The sequence below is a fragment of the Ovis aries genome, chromosome 2 (assembly GCF_016772045.2).
Source record: "Ovis aries strain OAR_USU_Benz2616 breed Rambouillet chromosome 2, ARS-UI_Ramb_v3.0, whole genome shotgun sequence".
In the NCBI taxonomy this organism is placed as follows: Eukaryota; Metazoa; Chordata; class Mammalia; order Artiodactyla; family Bovidae; genus Ovis; species Ovis aries.
In genome coordinates this window covers 239,476,590-239,500,380 of record NC_056055.1, presented here as the reverse complement: position 1 = coordinate 239,500,380, position 23,791 = coordinate 239,476,590, and the positions used below count along the sequence as shown (strand labels likewise).

Below are 23,791 nucleotides of genomic sequence, written 5' to 3'. Positions count from 1 at the left end.
GAGACAAGGAAGCGGGCAGGATCAGTATCCTAGATGGGCCTTTGTGGGTAATTATCCAACCTGCTTCTTCCTTCATCTGTCTTATGCAGTGATGCAAACACCCTCCCTTACAAGAGGTCAAGTGATAAGTGTGTGCTGGGACTCAGGTGGTCCCTGCTCAGGACCGAGCGTGGCTAAGGAGAATGGACACCTGATGAACCAAACCAGACTGCCCTACTCAGTCTACGGTCCTCCAGCCATTTAAAAAATGGGACCCCTGAATGTCTAAGCCCCAGGCTGGGTTCCCCACCCAAGCACTCACCTCCTCCCTAAGACTGTTTCCAACAGCTAATGCCAGACCCCTTGAATCCCAACTCCCTGCTCTGTTGTTGGGTCCCCAGTCTTGCCCTCCAGTCCTTCTGGCTCGTGGCCATCCTTCTGCCCCCTGCCCAAGCTCTAATGTCTTCACGCTCCCCAGCCCCAGCCCCCAGGCTTCTTCTGCCCACTGCACCCACATCCTCAGACTCACCCAGGAACAAAACCTCGAGGTCCAGTCGGCACTTCAGTTGGCACTACAGGGAGGTGACGGTGAATGTGTCCTCAGGGTGAGGCTCCGCCATGGGCCCCAGGAAGCCGCTCTTGGGGCCCCCACCCAGGCCGGGATGCGCCTGCGGCATAAAGCCTGGATACCTGTAGGCGGTATCCTGCAGGGGCAGCAGCGAGTCCCTCGGCACGGGGGACAGGGTCAAGTCACTAAGAAGTGGGCAGCCATAGGCAGCAGCGGCTGCAGCGGGGCCACGGGGTGGGCCGGGCGGCCGGGCCATCTCCAGCGGCTCCTTGTCGGCCTTGGGTGTGGCCGGTGGGCTAGCCAGGTGTGGGGCACTGAGGCACGCAGCCTCCGTCCTGCCCAGGAAGTCAGCCAGCAGCCCCGAACCCACCTTGCTTTCGTAGGGTGGGCTGCGGGCAGCTGAGCCTGGCGGGTACCAATACGCCGTACCCTTGCAGCTGGGGGAGTCATAGTGAGGCTGGCCCAGCGGCAGGTCCCGGCAGCTCAGGTGGGCCTGAGCTGCAGCCGCGTGGCCCAGGCTGGCCCCCTGAAGCCCATGCTTGAGGGGCTCACAGGCAGCCAGCTTTGTGGGCGGCGGCCGCAGCTCTTCCTTGAAGCCCAGGGTGGGTGAGCAGGTAGGCGAGTACGCCTTCTGCAGGCCTGCGTCAAACACCGTGGGTGGATGGGCCAACGGCGGGAAATGCTTGCCATCCAGCTCAGGGGGCCCCAGGCTAGGTGAGTCGCAGTGGAAGCCTTGGCTGAACGTGCCGTCGGACGGCGTGGATGGGTTCATGGAGTAGGGTCCCATGAAGTCACAGGGGTCGCGCTCGCCCACACTGAAGGCCCTCGACTGGGAGGGCAGCGGGGACATGCTGCTGTCCCCGCTGTAGTAGTCCAGGCCGAGGTCCGGGCTGTCCTGGAACAGGGGGTTGACGGGCTGCGGCTTGGGGATGAACTTGGCTTTGGCCGCCGCCCCACCCCGCTCCTTCTTGGCAGAGCAGGCGCCACCTCCCCGGCCACCCCGAGGCTGCCGGGGCCCGGTGCTCCGTTTGGACGGGTAGCCTGAGGCAGTGGCCGAGGCAGACGACGGGAAGCCCAGATGCGAGGCCTCAAACAGGTCCACCTTCTTCCGCCGTCCACGGCCCGGCTTGGAGCTGCTCTGGAAGAGGACGCTCTGGTTCCAGTTGTAACCGGGGGCGGACGAGGCCTCATTCCAGTCCATCATCAGTTTCTCCAGGCTGGACAGGCTCGACTGGCCCTCGCTGCTCGAGGCCTCGCTGTTGGCACGCCGGAAACCGCCGCCGACCGGCTGATTGAATTGGGTGCTGTCAGAGGAGGACTCGGAGAAGGTCTCGGACACGGCCGTCTGCTGCTTCACCTTCTGCGGGGTGTAGTTGGAGATGTCCAGGATCACGTTGGGCTCGCTGACGTGGCAGTCGAAGCCAGGATTGTAGAGCTGACTGAAGGCCTCCGAGGCCCAGTCCAGGCCTCCGTAGCCCTGCCGGAAAGGCCACTGAGAAGCCCCCGCAAACTGCCGACAGTTCTCAGGCGAGGGCTGGAAGGACGAGGACGACGAGGAGGCAGCGGAGGTGGCAGAGGCCGTGGTGCCCTTGGGCACCATGTAGCCACCGGGCGAGACTGTGCTGGCCCGGCTGTCACAGCGCAGAGGTGTGGGGGCTGAACCAGAGAAGGGGGCCCCCTCGGAGCTGTTGAAGAAGGAGGCCTTGCTTGGTGGCAGGCAGGGGCCACCAGTGGGCGGTGGGGCGTAACCGGCGCTGTGGGCGCTGCTGGGTGAGGCAGGTAGGCTGTTGCCGCTGCCGTACGCAAAGCTGCAGTCCTTGCTGTTAGCGCAGTCCTGGCCAGTGAAGGGCTTAGCCGGGGCAAATACACTTTGTCCGGCCCCATAGCCGCCGTACTGTGGGGGGTAGGTGTTGGTGGGCGGGTGGGTGGTAGGTGAGCGGGCCACAGCGGAAGGTGGGGGTACCAGCTTGGGGAAGGTCTCTGCAGCCCGGCAGTCTGAAGTAGCCGGGGTGAGCCCATAGCTCGCTGCCCGGCCGGGTGGGAAAGTCTGGCGAGCGGGCAGCACCGGCTGGAAGGAGGGCTCAGCCCCAGCCCCGCCACTGCCCACGGCCACTGGGCTGGCCTTGGCTCCCCGGCTGGGGAAGGTGGCCAGGCCCCGCTGGGCAGGCAGGGCACTGGTGGGAGGCCCTGCGTAGGTGCCTGATGCCTTCCGGGACTCTGGCCGAGAGGCCGAGAGGGCAAAGTCCAAGAGGTCGGAGGAGTCGTCGGAATCGAGCAGGGAGCGGAAATAGCCGGTGAAGAGGTTTTGGCGCTCCTGGCTGAGCTCCGCCTGGCCCGTGGGCGCGGCTGCGCTGTAGTAGCTGCCACGGCCTGAAGCCCCGCTCTCTAGCCCAGTGGAGGCAAAGGCCCGGGCCTCGGTCCCCTGGAACCCACAGTTTCGGCCAGCCTGCCCACCTGGGTGCCCGTGGTGAGGGGCCCAGCCGCCACCCTTGTCCCCAGCCCACTCAGTGCCTGCCTCCCCAAAGCCGGGGCCGCTGGGCACCTGCTCTGGGAACAGAGTCCCGTTCTTCCGGGACCGCCTCTTGCGTTTCGGCTTCCCAGTCACCGCATCCACCTCCCCCCGGCCTCGCTTGCGCGGGTGCCCCAGCTCAGTGAGGCCGGGGCCCCCGACCCCTGCGGCTGCCACGGCCACCACCTTCTTCTTCTTGCCAATGCCCTCAAAGAAGTCACTGAAGGAGCACCGGGCGGCCTTGGCTGCATGGCCCCCTCCCCGGCCACCGAAGCCGCCCGCTTTGCCACCTCGCCGGCGAAAGCCCTGCACGCGATGCAGGAAGTGGGAGATGCTCTGGGTGTCGGGCGCCTGGTGCACGGACTCGGGTTCGCTGGGCGTCCAGCAGCGAGGTGGGGAGCAGCGCCCAGCGCACTGGCTCTGGCGGTTCAGGAAGGCCAGCTTGGCGAGGACGTCTGAGTACTCGGCCTTGCTGTCGTTGGCGTCCGCCGCGTAGGACGGCTGGGGGGACGCCAGCTTCTGCTTCCGCCGCCGGCGCTTCTTCACCTCTGGCATGGCCATGCTGGCCGCTGCCACGGTGGCCGCCTCGGCTGCCACCACCACCGGCTCCTTGGGCTTGCCGGGGCCCAGCAGCAGGTTCTTGGGAGGGCGGCCGCGCTTCCGCTTGAGAATGATGGGCATCTCGCCGGGCGGGAAGACCACTACCACGTTGCGGCCGTTGTTCTTCATCTTCAGCAGTGGGGTGGGCTCTGCGGACACGCGTAGGCCCAGCTCCTTGCCCTCCACGCTCAGGCTGCTGCTCAGAGACGACACCTTGTATGTGGTCTTGTTTCGCCGTCCCAGGGACACGGGGATCTTGGCCATCTTCACCACCATGCGCCGGACACCCCGGCACTTGCTTTTGCGGGGAGGGACCACCGGGGTCTGGGAGGCTTCGGGCTCCAGCTCCGGGATGGGGACTGGCCCGGGCAGGGCAGGAGGCGGAGGCGGAGGCGGCGGGGGCGGCTCCACCAGGGCAGCAGCCAGCCCGGTGGGCATAGGTAGGGGCAGCAGGCGGCCCTCGGGGCCGGCATCTGCCTTGCGTCCCCGTCCGGCTTTCCGTCGGCGACACAGGATCTTTGGCCTATCAGTGCGCCGCAAGGCGTATTTGGGGTGACCCTCAGGCCCCGGAGGGCCATGGGGTGAGCACAAGTCCAGGCGCAAGGGCTCGGCCAGTGGGCAGGGTCCCAGGGGCTGCTGGGGCTCCAGGCGGCGGCCGGGGACGTCAAGCAACTTGGGCAGGGGGTCAAGTGCCTGCGGGTCAAGCAGCTGTGACTCCAGGGAGTCGGGCAGGGTGTCCAGAGCCTGTAGCGCCAGGCTTGGCAACCCCAGAGGATCAGCCAGGGGCTGCAGGGGCGGCAGCTCCAAAGCTTCCCCGAGCGGCTCTAGAGCCTGCGGGTCCAAGAAGCGGGGTTGGGGGTCCAAAAGCTGAGGCTCAGGCTCAGGCGACGGTGGCTCGAGGGCCTGGGCCTCCAGCAGCTGGGCCTCGGGGCAAGTGAGGGAGGCCAGCTCACTAAGGATGTCGGCATCAGCAAGTTCTGAGTAATCGGGCCCGTCGGGCTCAGGCTCTGGTGGCAGACCCGTGGCCGCGGCCGTGGCTCCGGGACTGTGGCCTTGGCCAGGCTGGGGGCTATCCCGAGGCTCAGGCTCAGGCTCGTACAGCGGGTGGCTGGGCCTCTCGGACTTGGCGTGGGGGGTGGCCCGCTCCTCTGGGCTTCGGATGCTGTTGGCCAGGCTAGGGGAGGAGAAGAAGCTGTACTGCAGGTCCCCGGGGGGTGGGGCGGGGGGGCGGCTGAGACGGAGACCACCACAGTCCAGGTGCACGCCGCTGTGCTGCAGGTCCTGGGAGAGCCGGGTCAGGTCCTTCATGATGTCGATCAGCTGGACCACTGGACGCAGGGTCGCCCGCCCGTTGTCCCAGCGCCTTCGGGAGCTGCTGCTGCTGTCTCCCGCGGGTGTGGGGCAGCGGGCCTGGGAGACAGGACGGGCTGCCCTCGGGGGCAGCGGGTCGTCCCCCTTGGCAAGGACTGGTGGGCGCCGGGTGCTGGGGTCCCGGCGTGGGGGTGGGCGCGGGTTCTCGGAGAAAGTGTGGGCGAAGGCCTTGTCGGGTGGGCTGGCAGGGGGCCGGGCAGGAAGCAAGGGCCGGGGGGTGGGGGGGCCGCCGGGGTAGTACTTGGGCTCCCGGAGGTAGTCAGGAGAGCTGCACACGGCACTGGAAGTCACCACCAGGCCCTGGGGCTTCACACGCATCCTGACCTTGTCCTCCGAGGGCCGCCGGGCGGGGCCGGGACTGACATGAGGGTGCGAGAAGCCGGGACCAGGACCTGCTGGGCGGGACAGGCAGCAGGTCCCTCCTTGAGCACCCAAGTCCCCATTAGCTTCCCATATCCCCCGTGGCCCCCTGCACCCCTCTCCTGAGTCCCCTCCCGAAGCCCAATACCTCTGGTGACCTTCAGCATTTCCTAAGTCAGCACATGCACCGTGAACCCCCATGGGCCCCAGTTCCACTTCCTGATAGTGCCTCCACTTTTGTCTAGACCCGGGCTAAGGACTAGGGGAGAATAATTCACCTGCTTTTGAGAGGGACGCTCATGAACAGGGTGGAGCAACCACTCCAGATCAAATTTAAGGGCCTGGAGGTCCTGTCAAGGACATGGCCTCTTCCTTCTTGCCCCGTCCCCCAGGCGAACCCTGGTCACTCACCCTCGGCTCTGCCGCCTGGGCTGTCACACTGGAGATCTCTGTGGGTAACAAGACAGACAAGAGGCCATCTCAGTGGTCTGGGAGCCACAGCCCAACCACTGCCCACCTGCCCAAGGGGCCCCATCTCCACCCCCACCCCAAGCCCAGCTCCCCAGGAACTCTGGCTGACCTGGAAGAGAGAGGGCCCCCGTGCCTGGGGGCTCTGCCAGTCGCTGGCTGTCAGCTGGGGGTGTTGTGAAGCAACTTTGGCCTGAGCCCAGGCCTCGGGGCGTGGACAGCGCCTGGAAAGGACCATCGCAGCTCAGGTTTAGTGAGCACCTACTGGGCGCCAGGCACTGGGCTGGAAGCTGTCCAGGCATCGTTTCATTTAATTCTTCATATCAATCCTGTGAGGTAGGGGCTATTAATAACCCCATTTTGCAGATGAGGAAATGGAGGCTCAGAGATGAAGTAACATTCATTCATTCATTCATATACTCAGTATCTATGAAGTGTCTACTGTGCACAAACACTGGGTAGACAAACACTGATGAGACAATCATAAGTGACGTGATTATTAGTGGGATATGAGCAGCAGAGAAAACCGAAGAGCGCCTGAGGTCTGAGGTTCAACAATCACATCAGGAGTCAACAACAATAAAAGTTCATGTCCTGGGGGCACTTTCTCTGTTGCCAAACGTTGGACTAAGTGCATTATACGGATCATCTTACCTAACCCCCCCTGCAAACCTGAAATCAATACAATTACCACCCTCTCTTTTACAGTTGAGGAAATCATCCACTGGAAGGTAGTAAGCACCATGAGGGCAAGGATTTCCGCCCTGCTGTCCAGTGTATCCCCCAACACCACAGCCCAGAATGTGCTTCAAAAAATATCTACCGAACAAACGAATGAATGAGGCACACAGAACAATCAGCCTTTCTCCATAAGGCTCTCTCTCATTCTTCTCCAGACCCCAAAGTGGGACCCAGGTAGGATGTGGAAGGAGGGAGGGAGATTAAGAATGTGAAAAGGGACATTCTCTGCTCCCCTGCCACCTCTAGCCTTGGCTCGGCCCTGCCACATACTTTCAGAGCCCCCTTTCTTTCACTTTCACAGTATTTATCAGGACTGCAGTCAATTACTTGTGTGACTGGCTGTTCAGTGTGTCTTCTCCCAGAGTGTGGGCTCTCAGGGTCAAGGACCAAGTTTGTCTTGTCTACCGTTCTGTCCCCTGGCCCCAGGGCCTGGGCTATGGATGCTACGTAAACATTTACTGAGCAACTCCCTGAGCTGGTCGGGCTGAGTTGGGATTTAGATCCAGGCAAGTCTGACTCCCAAAGGAGCCTGGGGACTCAGGGCCCTGGCTGATCCCCAGGAGCTGGTTTGGGGGAGCAGGAAGCTGAATGGGCCCTGATCACTGGGAGGATCACTTTATACTCCACAGGAAAACAGCAGAGCTGATTTGGGGACAGTGGTGTGGGCGGGGCCACTTGTCCACGACCCTCTGGTGGGCAGCAACATGCCATCTACAAAGCACCTCAACATATATGACCCACTGCATCTTCAGTGAACCGGGGAGACGTGGATTATTACCTCCATGTTACAGAGGAAGCAGGTTCAGAGCAGTTGTATAACTTGCCTGAAGTCACATAGCTGCTAAGTGGCAAGATTTCTAATTCTGCCAAGTCCAAAGCCTTCTTCCACTCCCAGCTCTTGCAGTGCTCCTCTGGCCACTCCTGAAAGTGCTTCTTCTAGAGCTGCGGTCTAAATTAAGGCTGGGAGGAACCTTAAAATCACCTAACCCTTGGGCTTCTAAACCCTGGGCCTGGGGACCTGTGTAACCTTTCAGATATCCAGACCCTAGTCCAGGGAGTCTGATTCACAAATCTGAAGGGACATCTGGGAATTTGGTGGGTTTTTTTTTTTTTTGGCTGCACTGTGCAGCCTGTCGGATCTTGGCTCCCCAACTAGGGATCGAACTTGTGCCCTCTGTGGTGGAAGCACGGAGTCTTAATCACTGGACCACCCTGGAGAAGGGGAAGGCTACCCACTCCAGTATTCTGGCCTGGAGAATTCCATGGACTACATCCACAGGGCTGCAAAGAGTCAGACACGACTGAGCGACTTTCATTTCACTTCACTTCACCAGGGAAAGCCCTGGGAATCTGCATTTTTAATCAGCTCCTCCCAGTGGGTACACTGTTCCAGTGGGTACACTGTTCCAGTGTCACCTCGTGCCCCTCCCATTTTTCAGACAAGGAAACTAAGACCGGAAGAGGGAAACAGACTTTGCCCAAGACCACAAGATAGCATGGGGAAGGGGGAGCCCCAGTGTGTTGCTCATCCAAGCAGAACACCCCCGTGTCTCTTCAGGTCCCAGGCCGCAGCTGCTCCTCACTGTCCCATTTACTAGATCGCTTCGGGTTCTGTTCTCTCTCATGCCCGCCTGCAGACTGTGGTCGGGCCCCTTCTAGGCCAGGCCCTCTCTGCTTCAAGAATCTCACCGCTGCTCTTGCGGGAAGAACTGTTGAGTAAGACACTCACGAAGGAGGGAAGGGGCTCAGACTCTGGAAATCTCCAGGTCCTATTTCCAACAGCCCAGCTGACCCGAGGCTCCCACTGCCCTCTTGGAGATGCCTACCACAAGCCACCGCCCCTCTCTTGATGAGGGTGGGGCTCACCAACCCTCCCTACTCTGGAGACCTCCCACTGGGGGCCTGAGGGTGTGACCTTGGCAGAAGAGACAAACCGCCTCTCCAGCGGCTGCTTCTGTTCCACCCACCCGTGAAGACCTCTGGGCGAGCCGTCCTGCCAGACCTCCTGACTGTCCGCGGCCTCCAGGATCTGAGGGAAGCAACTGGCTCCCCTCCCCACCACACCCAGGCAGACGTTTTCTTGGACCCCCTCCCAAGGGTACCACCTATCCCCACGTCTGTGAACAAAGTCGCAAAGGGTCCACTGTCCGTCGTCTGTCTGCTTCTGGGTCAGTGTGTCTTGAGCCTGCCTGTGGGGACACCCGCCGGCTGGGAGGGGGGCTGGGGGCCCCAACCTGCTGCGCACAGTGCCGGGAAGGGCCAGCCCACATCCTTGAGTCCCCAGCCCCACCCTCCCCCGCTGCGGCTCTGACCACCCCACCCCTTCCCCAGCCAGCCTCCCCCTCCCCCACCCACAGCCTCCCCAGGGGAGCCGGGCTGCCAGCCCCAGCTCTCACTTCCGGCCTCATGACCCTCTCTCCAGCCTCCTCCCTACCCCACCCCCCCCACCCTGCACACACCATTTCCCTCCCAGCCCAGACCGAAGGCCCAGGGATGTCCTCAAATGGAAAACTTGGCCTCAAAGGGGGCTATCACTGCTGCAGTGAAACCTCCCCCCAGTCAGCTCCCTTGGGGGGGGGACCTTTATTTCCCAGGATCTGGCCTCCCCCCCAACTCAGGAACTATGCATCACCCCCTCTTCCCAATTTCCTTCTCTTCAGCCCCCTCCCACCCACCCCTGAAGCTCTCCTTCTAACCTGACTCCGAACCAGAATCGTTACCAAAAAAATAACAATGATGAAAATAATAACGGGCAGCTGTCACTTATTTGGCATGTAAATGGAGGCTCAGAGAGGTTAAGCAAAGCCCTTAAGGACAAACAGCCATGACAGGGAAGAGTGTCTGCACTTGGGTTTGCTGAGCTCCTCTGAACCAAACTTCCCCACTGTCCAGAGAGTCAGCCCCCTCCCCCGCAGCTTCCTTGAACTGTCCTGGTCCCAACGACCAATTCTAATTTTTGACTTCTAAATTCACCCCCTCCTCTCAGTTTCTTCACCCCTCCCACCTAGGTCATTCAATGCACTACCCTCCCTCGCCACTAGGTGTCCCCTTAGAGCCACTGATGCCCCCAAGGGGAGCAAGCCCCGCCCCACCCCCTGGAATCATCAGGGCCACCCCCCCAATAGCACAGCACACCCCACCCCACCCTACCCCCAGCCACACAGAGCTCCTTTGTGAAGCCCTTGCCCACCCCCTTCCTGCCCGGAGCAGGGCACCTGGCAAGCAGGTCTGCCCTAGACCCGCCTCCTGCCAGCCCCCTGCCCTGGGTGCCAGGTGTGTGGGCACCACTGCCAGCTCTGGCTGAACCCGAGGGTCACCCTGCCGGGTGGCCCTCCCTTCCTCTCTCCGAGGTCACCCAGGGACTGTGCTTCCCGCCTGCTCCGCCCCCATCCCCTCCTGCCCTTGGCCCTTCCAGACTCCTGTCCTTGTCTTTCCTTCTGTCTCCCGGAGGACACCCCTCCTCCAGCCCCACCAGGCCCTCCCCACAGCCTCACCACCGCCCACCTCCTTCCCCTGAGAGCTCCTTGTTCCGCCCCCCACCCCTCCCCGCCCAGGTCTGAAAAACTCCTCCTCCTGGAAAGTTGCTGCTGGAAAGGAAGTGACTTCAGCAGTTTGGCCACAAGGCTGGGCACTGCTGAGCCCAGCTCAGCTGAAGCCTTGCCCAGCCCACCTCCAAAGCACAAATGGAGCCACGTGCACACACATCCCCCAGCGTGTGCAGCCAGAACCCTGAACACACGCTTCCCTGGTGACACGTGGAAGAACCTCTGTGTACATGATCCACCCCACCCAGTGTGTACCTGTGTATCACCCCGGTGTATTCAGAGTCTTGTCTGCACACCTCTCCAGTGTACACTAGCACCCTGCCCAGGAACACCACCCAGCATGGCACACACAACGCTCTAGCCTCCCCACACCTGCACAGGACACACCCTGAGTCCTGCGCACTCGCTCTCATGTACCATGTATGCAGCCCGTGAATGTCTCCCAGCCCAGTCCACCTAGACTTCTGTGTACAGCACCCTGCACACCTCAGGACAGAATCCTACACACGCCTGCTTGCACACAAGCTGGAGTACTTGCACACTAGATGCCCCGTACATTTACAATTGGGTACACCCGGCTCTGACATCCCCACCCTGACAATCCCGGGAGACTCCACCCCCCAGACCTCAGGCCCCAGGAATGCTCTTTTGGAAGCTGGGTGGGGTCCCCAGGCAGGCTGGGCTCTAGGGAGCTTCCTGGAGCCTGAGGCTTCATGTGTCAGTTCGGGGAGTTGCCTCTGCAGGGCAGGGCCGCTCCACCTGGCCTCTGCAGCTCTCTAGCCTGCTTGGGTGGGCTCATCTGGGCCCAGGCTAGGGAGATGGTTCTTGCCCCCGGCCTTGCCCCATCTCATCCCAGGAGGGCAGCCCAGCGTACCTCAACTCCCCAGGTCCTCTCAACTTCCACAGACTCTAGGAGAGAGGGGTCCTGCGGGGTCAGCATCACACAGCAGGCATTCTGGTTTCTACCTCTGCCCTGGGTTCTGGTCACTGGGACAACCCCTTTCGCTGCCCAGTTCTCTCAGGTCATCCAGGTGCAGGTCCTCCAACTAGGAGGCAGGACTTGGGGGAACTGGCTGTATATCCATGGACCTTGCCTTTCTGGATAACGGGGAGTCTGAGTAAGTGTGGTCACAGTATTTTGATACTAAAGAGCCTCTTTTTGGCCTAAGCTGGGAGGGGAGGGATCCCTGATAGGATTGTGAAGGAAGTATCCCTGATCCCCACTTCCTGGGATGGCCAGCAGACCCAGCTTCTCTGTACACTGTTACCTGAGCAAGCTGTGCAGATAGGCCCAGCTCAGCAGCAAAGGCCTGTCTTCGCCAGTGATTCCAGGGTGGTCTCTTTGGCAGCCTGAGAATCACCCCGAACCCAGGGCCCTCTGCATGCACTTAGCTGGGCAGGCTCTGGGGTCCAGGCCAATAGGTAGACAGGCAGGCAAGCTCCCATCTGTGAAAACAAAAACAGCACCCCAGACATAAGCACGGATACAAGATGAACCAGACAGGGGGACCAGGAGGCCATCCTAGGTGGGTCTAGCCTTGCACAGAAATTGGCTCCAACCTCACTTCACTGGGGACTACGAACTATGTCTCGAAACCCCAGGCAATATCTCTGCATGGGCAGATATGTATGCATGAACAAGAACACATACACTATGGTGAAAAGAACCTGGTCTTGGGAGTCAGAATGGTCCTTGGCTCAACTTTCATCACCTGTGTGATCTCAGGCAAGTCAGTTAACCTCTCTGGCTCTCAGTTTCCTAATCTATAAAATAGGGAGAGTTTATGAGCGGGGAGAAGTGCTCTAGGGAAACTATAAATGTTAAGAGCTCACTTACAATGCAGGTGTGAGAGTTACTGTTCAAAGTGATGGTGACTGCAGATTTTCATGAGGGGTGTATACGCAGCTGGCATTTACCCTTCTCCATCCGAGATTGGTTCTCTCTCGTTTTCTTTAATAACTAGGGCTCTCCTCACCCACTCTGCTTCCTGCCCATTTGTCTACCTCCCTGAGGTTTGTACTTGAACCCTGAGGGGTCTGGGAACCAGGCCTCATGGACTGCTTATAGGTTTTGGTTGCCTGGGAATGTGTGTGTACATGTGTGTTAAAGAGATCCTGCATGTCTGTGAGCATTCAGCTGTCTGGGTAAATGTACCTGTGTGTGGCTTCCTGGGTCTACTTAGCCTTCTGTATGTTTCTCTGTGTATTTCTGTATGTCTATGCAAGTATATGTGTGTTTTAAGAGTGCCCATGTATAAGACTGTGTGTGTGTGTGTGTGTGTGTATTGTGTGTGAGCGCTGCTATTTACTAGAGCTGGTGTCTTCACTTATACATGTGGGTGTATCTGGGTCTGTTCAGTTCTCTGTGTGTGTCCAGCTGAGCCTATGTTCGCACACCTATGGGGACACACAGGTATATGTGCCTAATGTGTGACCAGGTATACCCAGCTGTGATTGGGGCATGTGTGCCCACGTGTACACGCTCTGCATCTGGCCGTGTCAGGAGCTGAACTGACTTCTGCCCATCTCTGGATGTGTGCGCGTTGGGGTGGGGAGGGGAGTGGACCCTCTACTGTCCCCACAGGTTTCCCATCTCAAGGCCAGTGACTGGGGGCACTGGCGTCACTGCATCAGTGGTGTCTCCCTCCTTCCCCCTGCCTTACTCTGGGTTTTCAGGCTCACGGTGCGGTTGGTCACAGTATCCCTGTGGGTCTGTTTCACCGCGGGCCAGCGTGTGCTTGGCTGTGACCCTGCGCGTGCGTGTGTAAGCCCTCATCACTGTGCACCTGTGTACGCCAGTGGGACCTTGTGCCATGTCACTGTATGTCTGCGTCAGTGTCAGCATGTGTGAGTCTGTGTGCCAGGGTGCGCCTGTCAGCACAGTGGTGCTTCAGTGTTCGTGTGATACCTTCATGCAGCTTGTCAGGGCGTGTGCGCGCACGCGTGCATGTGGGACTCTGTGATAGTGTGTGTCTGTGTCACCGTTGTTTGTACGCCTGCTTCCCTCCTCCCTCCCTATCTCCTGCTTGCTCTCTCTCTGTAGGAGCCAGACAACTCCCCAAGCCTGGATTAGGGACAATTTATCCACAGGCAGAGAAGGAGAATTTCAACCTGCCAGAGCCTCCCTCCTCTGATCCATCCCCCCTCCCCCCATGGTTGGGTGGGCACAGAAATGCAGCCCGGCAGCTCCCAAGCCCTCGGGGAGCCCCCACCTCTGCAGCTCCCCAGAGGCCCAGGAGGGTGGAAAAGATGGAAATCTGGGTGGCCCCAGAGCCCTCCAGTGGGGGTGGCTTGGCGGCCCCCCATCCAGACCCCTAGAGTTCAGCTCATCTTGGCCCTGTTCTCCTACATATGGTGCTGGTGGTTGGGGGGGAGTCTGCATGAGGTCTGCCTGGCCCTGGGGGCTGGAGCGACCTGAGGAGTGAAGCTGCTCCCAGCCCCTCCCCAATCTGATATTCCCCAACTGATAACGGCCAGCTCCCCCGCCCCTTGAGATGGAAATGACTGGGGGAACTTGTGACTGTGCCCACACGGGCTGGAAGGCAGGGGACAGGATGGTGGGGGGAATGCGGCAAGGGGGGGGGGGGGGGAGCAGGGGCTGAGCTGGGACTAAGGCTCCCTTCACGGTGCTCCAGGCGCAAGGCAGCATCACATGTTTCCCATTAGCTGCTCTGGCCTCCTTGTTCAGGGGGTGTTGGCTGGGGGAGATTTGTTCTGGTTGCAGACACCAGGCGAGACCACACAAGAGAGAGAGAGGAAAAGACAGAGAGAGAGAGAGAGGAAAAGACACAGGGAGAAAGAGAAAGACTCAACAGAGATGCACAGGGGGAGAGACAGAGAGACAGGAGAAGCAGAGACAAGGACACACAAACCCCAAAGCAGAGAGACAGGACTGGGCGATGCTGGGCGAGGCTAAAAGTGGGGGACAGGGCCAGCGACTGGTAAGGAGACCAGGGTGGAGAGAGGCTGGTCAGGGGCTGAGGAGCGTGTCAGCGAGGAGGCGCAGGGTGCTAGTCAGGCCTGGAAGGACCCAAGGGGAGAGGGCAGGGTGGGGGGCGCTGGGGCTGCAAGCCTGATGGAGGGGAGACTCAGGGGGAACCTGATGCAGGGTCAGGGAGGGCAGAGGCAATGGGTGGGCAGGGGGAGTGGCCGCCCTGGAGCAGCCGAGCGGGGGCGGCCAGCGAGCCCTGGAGCCTCCCGCCTCCTGACCCTGGAGCCTGGGAGAGATAACAGGCCCGAATAGTGCTGACTTGCGGTTCAGAAATCCAATATCCTCCGCAGCGCACTAATCGACTACCTGAGCTCCCGGCCCGCGCCGAGCTGCCCCGATTAATCCTGCGGCTCCACAGCCTTAATTAGTTTAACAGTTTCAGGGGCAGGAGAGGCGAGGCACAGGGTCCCCCAGACTCCTGGGGACACAAGCCCCTCCATGCCAGCCCTGCCTGGTGCCCTGCCTACCCGGTCGCACCTGCCCCAGCCCAGCGGCCCCGGTTCACATCATCTCAAAAACAGCATATTTCTTCCTCCCAGGGAATGGTCCCAAGGGCTGGCACCTGGGTCACAAGTTGGGTCTTGGGGAGCCCAGACCCTTCTGCCCTGCACCCCTGCCCCGATCCCAGCTTGTTCCTGTGCCCATGGCCTGCGTGCTGGCTCTGGCCTTCTTTTTGAGGACCTGCCAACTGACAGCCCCATGCCACTGGGCAACATGTCATCTCCTTAGGGTCAAGAGACAAGCTCCCAAGTTCCTGACAGCCCCCCACCAGCACGAGATAATCACACGTCACTCCCCACACTGGCATGAGATGGGCATATGGTGACATCACAAACACATACCCAACAGTCAGAGAGACAGGCGGACAAGTGGGTGACTACCCTCCTAACAGGATGGGCTAAGCACAGAACCTGTCACTTCCTCCAAAGCCTGAGATGGGCACACCTGATAACTCCAGACAGTCTGAGACAGAAACACAGTTTTTACCCTCCAGAGGGTGGGACCGACATACAATCAGGACCCCAACAGGGTGTGAAATGCAGAGAACCTCTCTCTCCCCCCGCCCACACACACATGCACGTGCCTCACTTTCCAGGTGTGACAAAGGTACAGACCCCTCCCCACAACACATCGAGTGTAAGCCGGGGACAAACCTTCCCTGTGAGTCCTCCCCCTCCAGACTGCAGGGTAGGTAAAGGACACGTCACCCCGGGCTGCTCTGGACAGGTGACAGCCCACCGGCCCCTCCCCCATCACTGCCAGCCTGGTGGTGCTGTCCTCTGCCTGCAGAGGCGTCACAGCTCACAGGGCATGAATGTCACCCCAGCACTGCCAGTGCCGGGCACAGCCACACGTTGCCCCAGTGACAAACACCGCTGGCCCCAGGAGGCGGAGGCACACAGGGCTCTGGGCGTGACCTTGGTCCCTGGACACCAGGAGGGGCGGCGCCGTGGCCTCTCTCCTGGGTAACCCGGGGCCAGGAAGATGAGTGCTGGGAAGAAGGCCGGCCGCCTAGGCGTGGACAACCTGAAAATGCCACCTTCCCAAGCAGCGCCCCCACCCCCATTTCTAATAGAACGTAGTTGCTTTGGGGGGAACAGAATGCAGAGGGCCATGAGGTTGTCCTGGCCCTAAGGCCTGAGGAGCAAGTCCTAACAGGACTTCTCGGAGGCTGTGGAGTCAGGCGGGGTAGGGGTGGCTGTCACCACACCCTCGGGGGCCCAGGACAGACAGGGTGGGATGATCGCTTCAGACGCCCGCTGCGGCCAGAGGAGCCCCTCTTTCTTACCAAGGCCCCCTCTCCAATTCAGGCTACAGAGCCTGACAAGGAGGCCAAAGTCCAGGGGCATGACTCACCCAGGGAACAGGCCCAGCCTGCTGGCCAGAAAGTGAGGAGGACAGGAGCCAAGAGGCCTGGGTTCAAGTCTGAGCTCCTCCCAGGGCAAGCGGAGTGACCTTGGAGCAGAGGCTCAGTCTCTTTGGCTCTGAGGAGGGGGAAGAGGCAGCAACCCGGGAGGCGCTGAGGAGGAAGGACATGGCGGCTCACCCTCCTGGCCCACTGCTTGCTTCCTCACCAGGAACCTCTGCTTTCTGGAGCTCAGTTGCCTCAACTGGAGAGCAGAGAGGGTTCCCTGACCAGGGATTGAACGCATGCCCCCTGCGTTAGAAGTGCAGTCTTAGCTACTGGCTCTCCAGGGAAGTCCCGAAATGGGAGCTTCTTATTGAAGAGGGGAAGATAAGACTAGAAAAGGGCAGGAGGCTTGCCCAAGCCACAGGGCAAGTTAGTATCAGCTGAATCCAGCCTCTGCCTCCAGGCTCCCCGCCTGAAGCTGTTTCTGTAGGAGAGAGAGAGAGTGAGTGTGTGTGTGTGTGTGTGTCAGGGTGCTGTTGCTTGCAGAGCTGCCCTCCTGTCCAGTGAAGATCAAGAAAATGGATAGGAGTTTGTCATATAGCCCAACCTTTACCCTAAAACCCACGTGGTCCACCTTCAGAGTTCAGACCAGAAGGCTAGCTCTAAGGTAGGAAAGCAGCCTGCACCCCAGCCCCCATGAGTGGCGCCAGTACCTGGTGCTTGAAAGGACTGGGGGTCTTGGGATGTCAGCGTCTGGGGCCCTGTTATTGTACAGGAGCCCAGAGAGGGACAGGCCTAGACTGAGGTCACACAGCATGACAGCAGCAGTGTCCAGTGTCCTGGCCAGGGAGAGCCTCAGAGCAGAGTTCTCTAGCCCCTGGGGTGGCTGGAGCTGGGGGGCCCTGAGGGACTGAGCAAAACGTGGCGACAGATGGCCTGCCGAGGCAGCGGCGATCTGGGCGGCTGGCAGGCATGCTCGCTCCCGCGCAGGGAAGCGGCTAATTTTAGCTGAGGCCTCGATGCCAGCTTTGTTCCCCCCACCCACCCGCCGAGGGGGCCCAGCATGCCTTGCGTGCAACCTGCCTCCCCCAGGCACCCCTACTCCCCCGCCTGGCCCCTTGGTGAGTAGTGCCCAGACCCAGGGGTCCTAGAACTGTCTGCCCGCCCAGGTCTCATCACACCCAGAGGCAAGGGCTAGGCCCTGGAGGCCTGGCACCGCCATCCCAGGGTCTGTTTCCCATGACTCCGAGCTCATTCCAAAGAGGGGGTGTGAGGAGGAGGGCCTGACAGCAAGGGCTGCCAGTCGTGGGTCGGGGGGGAGCGGGGGCATTGTCCTCCACCAGACACTTAAGGAGACAGGACCCTTATTCCATCCCAGCCCTGAGCCAAACCAATTCTTCTGTGTTGAAGTACCCCTCCAGCACAGAAGTATTGGTGAGCAAGGGCAGTGGAAGTCACTCCACCCTTCGCTTGTTCTTTATAACCCTGATTTTGCTCCAAGAACTCATAGCACTTTAGAGGAGTCAGAGACAGAGCAAGGGGAGTATACCCTCTGCACCAGAGGGGAAACTGAGGCAGTCTGAGGCAGCCATTGTTGTATGAGGGGGAGGAACAAATCCCAGGAATCAGGGAAGGAGGCCTAAACATACTTTTCGTGGAGTTCTTAGAGCCAGGGGGCTTCTTGGGCCAATTCAGCCCCTAAGAACTACCCTCTGCCTTTACTTGCCTAGGCTGGGTGAAGGTAAACTAGATGGAGCCTGTCCTCTGAAGGAAGAGAGGCCTGGGAATCTTGGTTCCTTTTGCCCCACCCCCTGCCGACTCTTTGCCCTTAGAACCTCCCCATCTCATCTCAGGTTCAACTACACCTCTTTCAGTCCTTGAAAGAGGACTCCTTTGGGGTGACTCCGGAGGGCCCCCCCCGCATCCCAGTTCCATCCCAGGGGCCATGAAGGGAATGACCAACTAGAAAACAGAGAAAGAAGACTGGAAAGAAATCTATGTATTTAGAAGGAGAGAGTCGGAAGGAGAGAGATGAAGGAGAAACCAAGGCAGAGAATTGGATTCAGGAAGAGAGAGGCAGAAAGAGGAAGCATGTGGGGGGTGGGCAAGAGAATGAGGTTAAGAAGACAGAGGTGGGGGAGAAAAAGAGAGAAAAGCTCGAGGAAGGAAAAGAGCCAGAAAGAGACAGGAAGTCTTCCCTTCAGGGAGAGAGGGATAGAGGAGGAAGAAAAAGACAAAGAGACAGAGAGACAAGCAGAACGAGGCAGAGACAAAGACAGAGAGAGCGAGCAAGACACCTGCAGAGGGGAAGGAGATGGAGAAGGCGCTGCCACAGACGGGGCAAGGCACAGGGGACTGAAGACACCACAGGGAGCTGGAGACAGAGAGGCTGACCGACACACCCAAAGACCACCAGAGACAGAGGGAGCGGGGCAGAGGCAGGCAGAGCCTGGGAAGGGAGGAAGGGGAGACACTCAGTGATAAAGTGTGTGGGGGGTGGGGTGGGGGCAGCAGGAGTAGAGAGGCAAGGAGGGAGGGGGTGTGACGAGGAGGAGGGGGGATGTCGTCGCCAGAGCTGGGGGGGACAGCGGACAGAAATGGAATGTGAGTCTGGGCATGAGGCTCACAGATGCGTCGGCTCCGGTTTCAGCTGGGGCAGTTGGTTGCTGGGGTGGGGGGGATGGTGGGGGGGGGAGGAGGAGAGCTCACAAGGTGGGGGAGCCTGTTGCCATGGCTGCAGGCACGGCAGGGGCACAGTTTGCTGGCACTTGGAGGTCTGGGCATGGTAGGGGGCTGACTGGGGGGAAAAACAGGGGGGTGGTGATGAAGAAGCCTGGCCCCTGCCCTGGGGGCTCTACCAGGAAGAAAGTTTCCAGAGGATGGGAGATGTTGGGAACGGAGGGAAGCTCTGAGCCCTGCTACACTCCATGGGGGGCACACCATGCTCTGGGTTGCCTGTGGGCATCCCTGGTTCCCACCTGTGCCTCGGGCTGGCCCTTGGGGATCCTCTTTCTTGTCCCCTCCAGTCTAGCTGAAGATCCCACATGCTGCCGCTGCTGCTTCTGCTTGCAGGGGAGCAGCAAGATTGTGAATTCAGGATCTGTAATCCTAACGCAGAGCCCAGGCCTACCGGGCTCCAGTTGCCAAGGCGACGGAGGGTCAGAGGGCAGCGCGGGGCGCCCGCTCCTCCAAGTCAGAATCCCAATTGTTAAAGCCCAAGAATAAACAGCTGAAGCGGCCGTGGGGGGGCCGGGAGGGGGGCTGAGGTCTGCATCGGCTCAGTGTGGTGTTGTCAAGCGAGATGTCACTAATTGTCTGAAGGAACGGGCTGAGGCAGCTCTTAACTGCTTCTCTACCACCAGAGACACCTTGGCTGCCTGGCCCCATCCCCCGGGCCTCCCAGCATTCCACCAGGCCAGCCTGGTGGTGGTGGTGGTGGTGGGGGAGTGCTGGCCCAGCACAAACCTTGCCTCCCCTGCACTGAATCCCTACATACCTTGGCTCTCAACCCTCCTTGTGGCTCAACTTGGAACCTCCCACCTGCAAACTAAATGCCTTATGTCCCCAGAACCAGTACCCCCAATTACTGGAATCACTCTACTCCTTACAGCCCAGAGTTAATGCTTTGGCCTACAAAAGCCCTCCCAGCTCCTCCATCACTGCTTTTTCCTCATCCTCTCAAGAGCCAGAGATTCTGGTTCAAGGTGTGTGAATTGCAGAGGAAAACAGATTTTGGGTTCCTCTGATCTTTGGTCGGGGGAGGGGGGAGAGAGGAGGATTATGCCATCCTTCTTTGCAACTCCCTACTCTTAGTCACACACCAGAACTAAAGGCCTGAATGGAGCCTGGATACCTCATTTCTAGCTTTGATTCTTCTACCTATTTGCTGTGGGAATTCTGCCAGGATATTTTCCCTCCATGAGCCTGTCTCTTCATTTATTATCCATCCTAAACATTCAGTAGTGCTATTCTGAGCCATGCCATGTCTGGGACCACTTCCCAGAGGAACTTCCAATCCAGTGGGTGAGAAAGGCTCATACTACAAGGTGGAAAGCAATCAGAGATCTATCAGGTAAGATATTCCATGAAAGACCTGTAACGGCCTGGTACACAGTAAATGGTTCAGTGGACAGCTGCTGGTGTTAGTAGCAGTCAGTACTGGTATGACTGAGGGTCGCTAAAAGGGTGTAGGTAATAAGAAAAAAGATTGGTGGGGGGGTGGGGGAGAGGTCGGTTCTAGAAGGCTTCCTGCAGAAACTGGTACCTGGTAGGATTTGGACAGGTGGGCAAGAAGGTTGAGTGCTCCAGGAAGAGAGGAGGTCTTGTTAGGTTCTTCAAAGAGAGCAGCTCGGTTCGCTCTCAGGGTCGTGTGCTCAGCCCAGCCCAAGGCAGGAAGGGCGAGGCCTTTCAACGGTCTCCCCGCCCCGTGGGCCGGCCCTGCCGCCTCCTCCACCCACGGCGCCTCCAGATCTCAGAGCGCGGAGCCTGGAAGGGGCCCGTGGGCACGGCTCCCAGAGATTGGTAGCACCTGGGGTGACGTCACATGGGCGGGCCAGGGCTCTGGGCACGCCCCCTGCCCCAGACCACTCCCCGCCCCCCCGCACCCCCAGCTCCAGGCCCAAGCGTGGGTCCCCCGGGAGGGGGCGCTCTAGCAGCCTCGCAGCCCCCTCAGGTGGCGGGCGCGGCTGGGGCGCTGTCCCGTGGGCTGAGAGCCGGGCGCAGAAACAGGGGATCCCCCAGAGAGGGCCCAACCCGCCCCGGGGTTGGGCTTGTACAAAAGGCAACTTGTTCTTTCTTGGGATGCCTGCGCCTTCTCAAACATACCTACAGCCACACTCCGGGGACAGGCTACACCCACACATGGCTGCACAAACCCGCCGGGGTAGGCAGCAGAGGGGCTGTCGCCAGCCTCAGAGGTCGGCTGTTAAAAAGAACCTTGCCCCAACCACCCCTTGCTACAGACTAAACATCATTTACCTCATCCCATCCAACCCCAAGTGACCTGGATACTCCCACAGCCTCACGCAGAGCCCTTGGAACACTGACCCCGGTCACAGTCTCCTAACTCTCCTCTTCCTCAGACCAGCTGTAGCTCACCAACTCCTCTGGAGCCTTGGGACACAATGAAGCCCATTAAGGGTTACTTTTTACTGAGCACTTGTTCCCTCCCAACCCTCATGATTGCCCTTTATCCTCCATCAGTCCCATTTTGTAGTTGGGGAAACTGAGGCTTAGGTTAAAAAGTCGGAGACAGAGGCAAGGATTTGAACCCAGGTCAGGCTTGACTTCAGAATCCATGTTCTTCCGTGTATTATCTCTGCCTTCCCATCACACCATCCTATACTCTATAACGACCTCATCACACACAGCAAAGCCATCTCAGAGACACCACCCCAAACACATCCCAATGTCACTGTCTAGTAGCAGGAAGCTTCTCTCACTCATCAGTGTGTGTGTTGAGGGCGGGTAGTCTCCTAACTTTAAGCTTCCTCAGTCCTCAGTGTTGGCCATCAGAGTCATAAATGGGACACAGAATGGGAGCAGGGCCACAACACGCTACCTCTAACCTTTCTAGCAAGCTCACCTACACCTCCTCTGACCTTAGGATGACAAAGCCCTGCCAGACTGGCTGGGGCTCTAGGCCTGGAGCTCTCCCTGACCCCTTGGGCCAGGACCCTCCCCTACCCCTCATTGCCCGCTGAGAACAAGTCGAAACAAACTCTTCCTGGGGATGTCAAAGCACCTTTCCTGGGGGAGGCAGCTCTGTGATCCCCTGAGCAGGGCTAGGGAGATGGATCAGGTTACTCCTTCCCCAGCTGTGCCTGGACTCCTTGGGGCTGACCTTTCACCTCATCCAGGCCAGGACCCAAAGGGGGCTGGAGTCCAGCCCTCACCTCCTGTTAACCCCCTGCATTCTTCATCTTAAAATTCCAGAGCCCCCAAGGGGTGGGGATGGGGGGGGTCCTCAGGAAGTCCAGCCAGGCATGCCAACCTTTCTCCACCCTCCCATCCTGGGGTCTGGTTTCCCAGAGAGCTTTACAGAATGCTCTTCCCTGCCCCCTGCCCAAGCTGCCCTGCCCTGGCGGGATCAGATACCTCCGCCCAAGCAGCTGAAAATGACCTGGGCTATTTTCGCTCTGGGATCACATTGCAAACTCCCCCTGTAGCTGGCAGCTTCCCACAGTCCCTCCAGACCACTGCCCCTCACTTCCTCATCCCTCACCCAGAACCACTGACCAACAGGACTGGAGGGTTGTTAGAGACCACTGGCCTAAGCCCCTCAGATGGTGAGACTGAGCCCACGAGGAGTCAGGCACAAGGTTGGGCAGAGAACCAGGCTGCCTGGGTCCCCGCCCAGGTCTCTTTCTACTGTCAAGCACAGCCTGCTCTGTACCCTAGATCTTAGAGCCTCTGACCCAGCCAAAAATCCAGCCGACCTCCTCCAAGCACCAGAAAGTCACAGTGGAGACTACCCATAAATCTCTGCGCCATCCTACATGTGGGAAACTGCTTCCGCAACACACTTTTCTTTGTTTAGAATTGGGACTGCATCTGTACCTGTGTCACAGTGATGGGGACCACGGGAATGTTCTGGGGGTGCAAACTAGGAGGAAAGACAGGGAGACAATTCCAGAGGGACAGGAGGCTGATTCAGGCTTCCAGAGGTTTACATTGCACAATCCTTCCAAGTTCCCAGCAGCAATGTGCCCCACCTTCTTGGTACCCCAACCCTCCAAATCCTATACACCCAGCCCCCTCCAGGTCCCTACCTCTCCACCTCAAGCCCCATCCTCCTGGGCAGGAATGTGACTGGTCAGGTCTGAGTTGACCACATGAGTGGCTATAAGGCGAAGGATTCCCCCCCCTTCCTCCCATCTCCCCAGCCTGGGGGGGAGCTTACATACCAAGGTGGGGGGAAGAACTGCTTTAACCCTTTGCAGCCAGGCTTTCAGGGTGAAAAGAAGGGTCCTCCTCTATTTCCAGCGGCCCCTCCGCTACAAGTGCTGCCAGCCTGGGCAGTGCAGGCAGAACCTACTTCACCCAGGAGGTGGAATGGGGGTATTTGCCCTGCGAGTCTCTGTTAAGGAAACTTATCCTTTGCTACCCCAAGTGTTTAGTCTCATCTCCCATGACATTTAGAAAAACAGTCACGAACTGGAGCTGAGGGAAGAGAAGGAAAGGAGGTATCATGAACCCCAACCTCAGGAGCTCCTAGTCTGATGGGAGAAATACAACCTCGCCCTGGGGAGTCTGAGGGGGGAGACCAGGCACAGAGGCTGGGACAAAGAGCTGTGAGCAGAGAAGAGCACGGAGCTATGCCTAAGTGGGAGGAAGCCAGGGCAGGAGCAGAACAAGCCAGGTGGGGTCAGATCGGGCAGGCTTCCCGGAGGCCCCTCGGCCCACACCCCTCCCCCTAGGCTCTGGAATCTCGGGGGTCAGGGCTGAGGGACAACCCCGCCCCCTGCTCCCCTCGGGCTCAGGAATTCCACCAGCCAAGGGTTGGGGGGGGGGGGCGCCTGCTTCGGCCTGAGTCCAAGTTGGCTCTCACTGGACCGGGAACTACAGCTCCTCCTCGGCCCCCCACCCCCACCCAAGCCCCTGGGCTGGCCCCTGGGTCCCTCCCTCCCCTTCCCTGGCTGGCACGGTGTGTGCCAGGCACTGGCAGAAAACAAACCCGCCGGGGTGGGTTTGCAGGGAGCGGGGTAACCTTGACACAGTTGCGGCAGTCGCTAATGGCAGACACACACTCCGCCTGTTCTGGGGGGACTGTTGCCGTTGCTAGGAAACCAGCAGCCGCGTGAATGGA

General features: G+C 59.7%; 1 protein-coding gene across 7 annotated transcripts in view; it reads right to left on the bottom strand.

Annotated features, from left to right (window-relative positions):
* The window catches only part of AHDC1 (AT-hook DNA binding motif containing 1), a 64,961-nt gene that overhangs the window by 9,714 nt on the left and 31,456 nt on the right, over positions 1-23,791 (bottom strand). For 5 of the 7 annotated variants that reach the window (XM_042245109.1, XM_027965441.2, XM_027965439.2 and 2 more), the window contains 4 exons: positions 11,410-11,587; positions 5,968-6,079; positions 5,799-5,836; positions 509-5,419 (listed from right to left, as the gene is read on the bottom strand). In XM_042245109.1, the coding sequence (XP_042101043.1) occupies positions 552-5,345 (4,794 nt within the window). In that variant the 5' untranslated portion in view covers positions 5,346-5,419; positions 5,799-5,836; positions 5,968-6,079; positions 11,410-11,587 and the 3' untranslated portion in view covers positions 509-551. Of the gene's footprint in view, positions 1-508; positions 5,420-5,798; positions 5,837-5,967; positions 6,080-11,409; positions 11,588-11,978; positions 15,501-20,248; positions 20,365-23,791 lie in introns of those variants that run through there. The other 2 variants (XM_027965440.3, XM_042245111.2) reach the window with 2 other exon arrangements.